Source organism: Leuciscus leuciscus (assembly GCF_965113295.1).
Source record: "Leuciscus leuciscus genome assembly, chromosome: 3".
In the NCBI taxonomy this organism is placed as follows: Eukaryota; Metazoa; Chordata; class Actinopteri; order Cypriniformes; family Leuciscidae; genus Leuciscus; species Leuciscus leuciscus.
Window position 1 is genome coordinate 8,474,727 of NC_138727.1, and position 10,571 is coordinate 8,485,297.

A 10,571-nucleotide genomic window follows, 5' to 3' on the forward strand; every position below is an offset into this window, starting at 1 on the left:
TTGTATGACGCATGATGATCTAACATTATTTAATGTGTGATCTCCAGGAATTGCTAAAGCTTGTGAGCAGAATCTGAGAAAGACCTTTCAGTTTGGTGGCAGGAGTGTTTACCCCAGTAGTATGGAGCTCAAAGCCATAATGGTCAATAACCGTGTTACACATAATTCATACTTTTATTCAAGGATGCATTAAATTGATCAAAAGTGGTAGTAAAGACTTTTACATTGATACAAAAAAAGTATGTTAATATCAAAGAATCCTGACAAAAAACGTTTCCACAAACAAATATTAAGCAACTGATAATATAATACGCACAACTGTTTTCTTCATTGATAATAATCAGAAATGTTTCTTGAGCACCAAAATCGACATATTAGAATGATTTCTGAAGGGTCATGTGACACTGAAGACTGGAGTAATGATGCTGAAAATTCAGCTTTGCATCTCAGGAATGAATTACATTTTGAAATATATTCAAATAGAAAACAGCTGTTTTAAATTGTAATACTGTTTCTCAGTTTTACTGTTTTTACTGTATTTTTGATCAAATAAATGCAGTCTGGGTGAGCAAAAGAGATTGCTTGTAAAAAATAAAATTAAAAAAACACAAAAAATTCTTAACATCTGTTGATCAGTAGAGTATGTAATATGAATTACAATGTAATTATGTTCATGAATGTGTTTTCAGGCTGGTCGAAGCTCGAAGCGGCAACTGTTTCTATTTCCCGGTGGAATTGAGAGACATTTGAAGATCAAAACCTGCTCCGTATGTCTCTTCTCATTTGACAGTCCATACCATTTATTGCAAGTGATTATATTTGTAAGTTAACTAGATGTTGATCTGTTGTGTGTGCAGGTGGCACTGGATATAATAGAGGAGTTGTGCTATGAGATGGCGTTACAAAGGCTGGAGGCAATGGATGAGTACACAATTTTCATAGTCACCAACAGAGGTACAGATTGATGTCCTTACACCTCTATAAGGCTATGTTCAGAGTGGAATATTTGCAAACTGAGCACTGAATATTGCTCACTATATACTGTATACTGCATTGTCCAACCCGTGGTTTAGTGGTTAGAACACATGCTCTGTTCTGCACTTGTATTGATTCATAAAAATTGGTATGTAATGCAATACACAGTATACAAAAGAATGACCTCATCTTGCATTTTTAATTCAATAATTTATCGGACCAAATAATGAGTCAAAAAGGGCATATTAAAAAATTACAGCTGCTTTACCAGCTGGTTTATTAGTCACACTGGAAATGAAAGGTCAAGTCAAGAGCATTGCATTGTGAGATATGCTATTCTACACAGCATGCTATGCTTGTTTATTTGAACAAATGTAGGAAATTATGCATTCTTCGAACATACCCTACCGCTTTCACTACCAGATTTATTCACTCATATATTTTTTATGTCACACAGGTCAGAATGTGCGGCCCCTCAATAAGCGAGAGTATATATTAGACATTGCAACAGAAGCGGAGCAGATTGATACCAACTACAGCTTCTGGTTCAGACGAGTCATCTGGGCCCATCCGCTCAAGTTTGACAACGAGCTCTGTGTCACCATGCACTATAACCAGGCACGACATGTCTGTCTTATCATATGCCATTACTCACACGCGTCCTAACCAGCTGCAATGCACTAAAACATCAAACCAGCAATCCTGTCTCTTCCATGTTCATACTGACAGTATTTGGATTTCAGTGAGGACAGAAAAATGACTGATGCTAGAAACCTCCAGGCATTGCATCTGGCCAGGACACTGTCAAGAAAATGTACATTTAGGTGCACTCACGCCATGTCAGAATTACCATTATTATAAGATTCCGACTTATAAAAGGCTTTCACGTCCTCATAGAACTTTTAATTACAACTCGGAAGCTCCGACTTTTACCACCTGACCGCTGCACATGGATTGTGGTGTTTGATAGTGTTTCCATTGAAAGGACATCACATGTTGTCATCTCATAATTACTGTAATTACGACATGGCGTGAATGCAGAATGACATATACACTACCGTTCAAAAGTCTGGGGTCAGTAAGAAAAAAAATTAATACTTTTATTCAGCAAGAATGCATTCAATTGATCAAAAGTGACAGTAAAGACATTTCTGCAAAATATTTCTATTTCAAATAAATCCTGGGAAAAAAAAAATATTTACACAAATATATTTACATTTACATTTAGTCATTTAGCAGACGCCCTTATCCAAAGCGACTTACAAATTAGGACTAAGTTCAGCGAGTCATCATAAAGAGGCAAAAGCAACAACAACGCAGGAAGTGCTCAAAATACGAAGTTCAGGTATTATTCAGAGTAGCATAAGCCTGATAAGTGATGTTTCAAAGGGAAAGGATTTTTTTTTTTTTTTTTTTTTCTATAAGGTTAAGTGCTCACGGAAGAGATTGGTTTTCAGCTGTTTTTTGAATGTTGTCAGGGATTCTGCATTCCGGATGAGGGTGGGGAGAGCGTTCCACCAGCATGGAACTGTAAATGAGAATGTTCTGGAAAGTGATTTTGTGGCTTTCTGTGATGGAACCACGAGACGTCGCTCGTTGACCGATCGTAGGTGTCTGGTAGGGATGTAGACTCGTAGGAGTGAGTGAAAGTAGGAGGGAGCTGAGCCTGTGATAGTTCTGTAAGCAAGCGTCAGTGCCTTGAACTTGATGCGAGCAGCTAGAGGTAGCCAGTGCAGAGAGATGAACAGAGGAGTGACGTGGGCCCTCTTGGGCTCGTTGAAGACAAGACGAGCTGCAGCATTCTGGATCATCTGTAGGGGTTTGGTCGCACATGCTGGGAGTCCAGCCAGAAGGGCATTGCAGTAGTCAAGCCTAGAGATGACCAGGGCCTGGACGATAAGTTGTGTTGCATGCTCAGTTAGGAAAGGCCTGATCTTCCTGATGTTGTGCAGTGCAAACCTGCATGATCGAGCTGTCTTTGAAATGTGATCTGTGAAGGTCAGCTGGTCATCAAACGTTACTCCAAGATTTCTGACCGATCTTGATGGGGTGATTAATGATGACTCTAGCTGGATGGTGAAGTCGTGCTGTAGAGACGGATTGGCAGGGAGGACGAGAAGCTCAGTCTTTGCCAGGTTGAGCTGCAGGTGGTGTTCCTTCATCCATGTGGAGATGTCCGCCAGACAGCTTGAGACCCGTGCAGCTACTGTGGGATCATCTGGTTGAAAGGAGAGGAAGAGCTGTGTGTCATCAGCATAGCAGTGGTAGGAAAAACCGTGTGCCTGTATGATGTGTCCCAGTGATGTGGTGTAGATGGAGAAGAGGAGGGGACCAAGAACTGAACCCTGGGGAACCCCTGTGGTCAGCTGATGTGCTCTGGATACCTCGCCTCTCCATGCGACCTTGAAGGACCTACCTGTGAGATAGGACTCAAACCAGTGGAGTGAAGTTCCTGTGATGCCCAGCGATGAGAGGGTGGACAGAAGGATCTGATGATTCACCGTGTCGAAGGCAGCAGACAGATCCAGGAGAATGAGGACTGAAGATTTGGAAGCAGCTTTTGCGATCCGTAGGGCTTCTGTGACTGACAGTAATGCAGTCTCAGTTGAATGTCCTTTCTTGAAGCCAGATTGGTTGACATCCAGCTGGTTGTTTAGAGACAAGAAGGATGTTAGTTGGTTGAAGACAGCTCTTTCAAGTGTCTTCGCAATGAATGGTAGGAGAGAGATAGGTCTGTAATTCTCTACCAATGATGTGTTTAGCGTTGGTTTTTTGAGCAGTGGAGTAACCCGAGCCTGCTTGAATGCTGTAGGGAAGGTGCCAGTGTGGAGGGATGAGTTGATGATGTGTGTGAGTGATGGTAGAAGTGTGGGAGAGATGGCTTGTAGAAGGTGTGAGGGGATGGGGTCAAGCGTGCAGGTGGTAGGGTGACTGGAGAGGAGAAGTGTAGATACTTCTTCCTCGGTTAGCGAAGAAAAGGAGGACAGAGGGGTATTGGCTGTGGAAGGGGTCGGTCTGGGTTCCTGTGTGTGTGGAGCTGAGAACTGACTGCTGATAGCTGTTGTTTTGTTGGTGAAGAAGGTCGCAAAATCGTCAGCAGTTAAGGAGGAGGCGGGAGGTGGTGGAGGTGGACAGAGGAGAGAGTTGAATGTCTTGAAGAGTAATCGTGTGTTGGAGGAGCTGTTGATCTTGTTGTGGAAGTATGAAGATTTTGCAGCATGAACATCAACAGAAAAGGAGGAGAGGAGAGATTGATACATACTCAGGTCAGATGCGTCTTTTGATTTGTGCCATTTCCTCTCCGCTGCCCTGAGTTTGGTCCGGTGTTCCCGAAGAACCTCAGATAACCAGGGGTTAGAGGGAGTAGCGCGTGCTGGCCTGGAGGAGAGAGGGCAGATAATGTCTAGAGAAGAGATTAGAGTGGAGCATAAGGTGTCCGTTGCGGTATTCACATCCAGAGATGAGAATTGTGAGGGTGGGGGAAGAGAGGATGACACGGCAGAGGAGAGATGGGAGGGGGAAAGTGAGCGCAGGTTTCGTCTGAAAGTGACTGGTGGTGGGGGTGGGGGTGCAGGGGTAGAGAGTTGTAGACTGAAAGTAATGAGGAAATGATCTGAGACGTGGAGAGGTGTCACCAGGATGTTTTCTGTGGTGCAGTTGCGTGTGTAAACCAGGTCCAGTTGGTTGCCTGATTTGTGAGTAGCTGTGGTGATGAGTCGTTTGAGATCGAAAGAGGCTTGGAGAGAGGTGAAGTCTGTTGCATGTGGCTTTTCGAGATGAATGTTGAAGTCACCGAAGACTAGAAGTGGGGTGCCGTCCTCAGGGAAAGTGGACAGCAGCACATCCAGCTCATCTACAAAGTTACCCAGCTGACCTGGGGGGCGATAAATGACTACAATATGAATTTTAATGGGGGTTGTAAGTGTAATTAATATTGTATTAATATTAATAAGCACAACTGTTTTCTTCATTGATAATAATCAGAAATGTTTCTAGAGCAGTAAATCAGCATATTAGAATGATTTCTGAAGGATCATGTGACACTGAAGACAGGAGTAATGATGCTGAAAATTCAGCTTTGCATCACAGGAATAAATTACAATTTAAAATATATTCATATTATTCATAATAGAAAACAGTTATTTTAATTTATAATACTGTTTCACAATATCACTATTTTTACTGTATTTCTATCAAATAAATGCAGCCTCGGTGAGCATAAGAAACTTTCAAACTTAAAAAAATATATAATAATTCTTACCAACCCCAAACATTGACCGGTAGTGTAAATATAATAAATTGCTGGAGCACATTTTATTAATAAATGTTACTGACATTTTCAAAAAGTGCACAATTATATCCTAATTAAAATGTACCTGCACCTATAATTCCTTCATAATTGTATGTGTGTTTGTGTTTGCACAGGTTCTGCCAGACTACGTGAAGGGTCTGCTGAATATCATACCTCAGGGAAAGATCAGTGAACAGCAGTTTAACCAGTTTGCCAAACTTGCTGCTCTTCAACACAGAGCCAAAGACAGTCGCTACACACCTACTATGTATGTTTCAACTTTAGACATCCTTCATTCTTTACACAACCTTATTTGTACTAACAGTCTTTTTTATATATATACTAACATTTTACTCAATTTTCACCCTTTCAAAAATCATTCTAATGAGCTGATTTTCTGCTCAAGAAACATTTCTTTTTATTATCAATGATGAAAGTTGAGCTGCTTAATATTTTTGTTGAAACTGAACAGCCGTCTATTTCTCTTAAGGAAATTTTTACAAGTATCTGTATATAACTATATATAAGTGTCCTGCTATGAAAAAGGGCACTTCCTTTGGGGTTTTTCTAGTTAAAAATCTTTCCACATATATTCAATTTTAGCATAATGACTTGAAATGTTGACATGTTCTCTCTTCTGTAGTCATGAGTTGACAGAGTACATCCCAGTTGAGATCTTTGGCAGACAGGGGCCTCAGCAGTGGATGCAACTGGTTGCCCAACATGTACATGCCATCCAAAGCCTGAACCCTCACCAGGCTAGATCCCAGTTCCTGGGTATATTTTATTCTCATCAGGCCAAACACCCTCATTAACTTAAAAAAATAAATAAAAAATTCAAATAATACTATGATAAAAAGCAAGTTTACTGGATTGTGTTTGTGTGTGTACTTCAGGATTGGTGTGTGCATTTCCCATGTTTGGATCGTCCTTCTTTTACATCCAAAGCAGCAGCAACAGCACCATCTCTGCACCATGCATCCTCGCTGTCAATCAGAACGGACTGAACTTCCTGCACAAAGACACTCATGTGCGTATTACAAACACACACAGACTTTCAAAAGCGAATGTTTTCAGTTTTACAAATTAAAGTGCCCATATTATGCTTGTGAATGTAAAAGGTCTGCAAAGTTTGAAAGATCAAAGTGCATGACAAATAAAATGATTGTCTCCTAAAAGAAATAATCGATTCTGAACTGCCGAAACGAGTCGTCAGAAATTCCAGTCTCACTTCCGATACGTAACAATGTAACAAATTTGCATAATGCCCGCCTATGGTCTTCATTGGTTGCCCGCAAACAACATCTACTTTGACCTGCCCTCAAACTCTGTAGTTAAAGCTGAGACTGTACGAGTTTGATTCATGTTGTCGACATGTTGATAAGATGCTGTTTTCAGCGCTGCGAATCCACTTTGCATGCACTTTAAAAGGATGAGGACTCACACTGGAATTAATGCTGAAAAACCTATGCCGTCGTTACAGTTCGTATCACTGTGTATCAAACGCTGAGGAAGCCTTCCAGCAGCTGACATTCAGATTTGATGATAGGAGTTTCGTTTCCGGCACTCACTGTAAGCGGCAAACCAATCACAGCAGACTGTGCTGTCTGACCAATCAGAGCAGAGTAGGCTCTTGGAAAGGAGGGGTTAAGAGAAACTGAATCAACAAACAAACCGTTTTCAGACACTTTAGCCGCGTTTCCACCACAGGAACTTTCCCCAGGAACTAGGAACTTTGGGCTGGTACTCGATGTGTTTACACCGCAGGAACCAGGGTCTAAATGAAGTTCCGGGTAAATATTTCCCCTTCCGATAGTCCCTGCTCATGAGGTAGTACTTTTTCAAAGTTCAGGAACTTTCAGGGGTGGGACTTGTGCGCTGCACAAGCTGATTGGTTGTGTTCTCGCCGCATTTTGGTTGGATGACTCCACGCAGCATTTTATTTATTTTTAACCTCCCTTTGTAAAAAATATATTGCGGTTCGTGTCGTGGCTTCATGCAGTAAGAGTTGTCTGTCAGCAAATATGGAATTTAATAAAAAAAAAACTGGTGGACTGGCGACGAGTTTCAGGCTTTATTAAGGGTATTTGTGGAAGAGGAAACTTTCTGCGCGTTCGTCCCAGCCATCTCACGGTCAATGTCCGCAATAGCTGATAACATACACATTTTATATCTAACGTTAGCATTACGAGCTTACTGAACATGCTTTATCAGTGCTCGTCTCTTTTCTGCCACAGCTTAATATTAAGTCATTATGTTTACACATTGTCATCTATTGCAAGGCACTCCAAACCATGTTACAAATTTACTATAACAGGATTGAAATAGCGCTTTGAGGTTTGTAACAAACAACTATTTACAAGACTGTCACTATTTATGATTGATAGACGGGGTTCAGGCTTTTTTTAAGCGTATTTGCGAAAGATGAATTTTTTGCGCGTTCGTCCCAGGCATCTCACAATAACTGATAACATACGTTGTCTAATTTTATACGCATACGAGCTTTCTGAACACGCTTTAGTATCAGTGCTCGTCTATTTTGTTTTGTTAATTACCTCGTTAGTAAACCAATACATAACTGCAGCACAGTTTGAATCTCCTCCATACTTATTATAAATGTAGCGCAACCCTTTTACAGTCTATCAGAATCAGAATCAGAATCAGAAAGAGCTTTATTGCCAAGTATGCTTGCGCATACGAGGAATTTGTCTTGGTGACAGTAGCTTCCAGTACACATACAATACAAAGTGACAAGACAAGTGACAAGTAACAGGTATAAATAAAAAATAAAATAAAAAAATAGAAAAAATTAAATAAAAAGATTATAAATTATAAATATATATAAAGTTATAAGGTGCTATAATGAAATGTCTGAGGGAAGTATTGCACATGTTTGTTCCACAGTAGGGGAACATTTAAGTGTTCATGAGGTAGATGGCCTGGGGAAAGAAACTTTTCCTGTGTCTGGTTGTTTTTGTGCTCGGTGCTCTGTAGCGTCGACCAGACGGTAACAGTTCAAACAGAAAGTGTGCTGGGTGTGACGGGTCCAGAGTGATTTTGCGAGCCCTTTTACTCACTCTGGATGAGTGCAGTACTTTGAGTGTGGGAAGGGTAGTGCCAGTGATTCGCTCAGCAGTCCGAACTATCCGCTGTAGTCTACGGAGGTCGGTTTTGGTAGCAGAGCCGAACCAGACGGTGATGGAAGTGCAGAGGATGGACTGGATGACAGCTGAGTAGAACTGTACGAGCAGCTCCTGTGGCAGGTTGAATTTCCTCAGCTGACGCAGGAAGTACAGTCTCTGTTGGGCTTTCTTCACAATAGAGTCTATGTGAGTGTCCCACTTCAGATCCTGAGAGATGGTGGTGCCCAGGAACCTGAATGACTCTACTGCAGTCACAGTGCTGTCCATGATGGTGAGTAAAGGGAGTGCAGGGGGGTTTCTCCTGAAGTCCACGATCATCTCCACTGTTTTGAGCGTGTTCAGCTCCAGGTTGTTATAACTGCACCAAAGAGCCAGCTGCTCCACCTCCTGTCTGTACGCAGACTCGTCACCGTTCCGGATGAGTCCGATAACAGTAGTGTCGTCTGCAAACTTCAGGAGCTTGACAGAGGTGTCTTTAGAGGTGCAGTCATTTGTGTACAGGGAGAAGAGCAGTGGTGAGAGAACACATCCCTGTGGAGCACCGGTGCTGATGGTGCGGCTGTGGGCGCAACTGATTACTGTCCGTCGCAGACTGGTTTACCTTCCCGGTACTTTAGACCGCGGTGTAAACGCAGAAAGCAACCGGTCTGGGGCGAAAAAAGTTCCTGGTACAAATTGTTCCGGGTAATTTCGGTGGAAACGCGGCTATAGAGAAATGAGGTGATGCTGCAATGTATATTATGGGAAAATTAAAGTGTTTTTTGACTTTGGATGCTTGTAAATCTCCAAAACAAATTTAGAAACCTTTAAAATAGCATAATAAGGGCACTTTAAATTTCTATTGGCAGGAGGTGCATGTGAAGTTCCAGCTGAAGCTGGTTCAGTCAGCTCACACACAGCGGCCCAGTGCTGGATCCAGTTATCCTTATGTAGACATCCTGATAGGAGACTTAACCAACCACAGTGTCACACAGTTACAGCTGGAACAGGTAACGCACATTCAACACCATTAGAACCATGTATGACAAGTATTAATGAGTGGTTTATGACCATATATGTTGTTTGTAGGGTCTGGAGCTGTGTCGGGTTATCGCCATGCACATTGAGAATATGCTCTCTGTGCGAGAGAAGAGGCTGACGCTGCCACCCAGTGAAATCACCATGCTGTAACAAAACACATTTTCATGCATTCTGTATGTGTAATTTTTTATTTATTGTTTATCTCATCATAACTAAACAAACCAAACCTCTTAATGCGATGTTTGCACTAATCATGTGTATTTGATCACATGTTATGTATAGAACACACGCGGTGAATGAAAAGCATTATTTTTGTACTGGATGCGTAATATTTATACAGATGTATTATTATTTGCCTTGCTTTTGTGCATCAAAACATGTAATGTAAAAAATGTCCTTGATACCTTAGGTGTGAAAGTAATCAAGGTATAAATGTTTTTATATTAATCTTTTAACACATGCACATACAAATTAGAATGAAGAGAGATGTTACTCAGGAGAACACAATATGAATGTAATATTTTTCACTCTTATTATTATCTCACACAGACTGACAATGAAATGGTAGTTTTCAAAGTAGTGTAATGACAATTTTTCAGTCAAACTTTGTATATTTAGCTCTTCGCAAGCATAGGGGGCCTGTGGGTTGTTAAATTTGTATTTTTTATAGATTTCTTAATACATTTATTGGTTATAGCCTAAGTTTATAAATTGTCCTACTGTAATTGTCTATAACTCTCAGTATTTTGGAGAAACTGGAATATGATGTTCACATTTGTGTTTTCTATAATGATCTAATAAATGAATAAGCATAAAAGCATAAAATACAGCATATTATTATTATTATTGGTAGCTGCATAAGCTGTCTGTTTTAAAATTATCCTGTTTTCATTATGCAAAATGAGATTACTAAGGAACCCCCTCAGATTTGAGTTGTAGAAACAATGATCTCGTGTACATTATGGGTTTTTAACTGGCTTGCAACTTTTGCACATCAATTATTTTATTACATAACCCTTTTTATGACCAAATATGTTGATCAAAATAAAAAAATGCTGACATTTACCATGACTAAAGATGTATTTTTATTTCAATTTAAATAATCAGGGGTAAGGCTAATACAAGGAAATGTAATATACATT

At 40.6% G+C, this 10,571-nt stretch overlaps 1 protein-coding gene across 1 annotated transcript in view; it reads left to right on the forward strand.

Moving 5' to 3' along the window:
* Nucleotides 1-10,494, forward strand: part of myo15ab (myosin XVAb) — a 58,278-nt gene extending 47,784 nt beyond the window's left edge. The window contains exons 57-65 of the mRNA XM_082164183.1: nt 48-142; nt 690-767; nt 858-954; nt 1,433-1,593; nt 5,401-5,534; nt 5,910-6,043; nt 6,163-6,296; nt 9,258-9,398; nt 9,478-10,494. Of these exons, the coding sequence (XP_082020309.1) occupies nt 48-142; nt 690-767; nt 858-954; nt 1,433-1,593; nt 5,401-5,534; nt 5,910-6,043; nt 6,163-6,296; nt 9,258-9,398; nt 9,478-9,579 (1,076 nt within the window). The 3' untranslated portion in view covers nt 9,580-10,494. The remainder of the gene's footprint in view (nt 1-47; nt 143-689; nt 768-857; nt 955-1,432; nt 1,594-5,400; nt 5,535-5,909; nt 6,044-6,162; nt 6,297-9,257; nt 9,399-9,477) is intronic.
* Nucleotides 10,495-10,571: the final 77 nt, after the last annotated feature.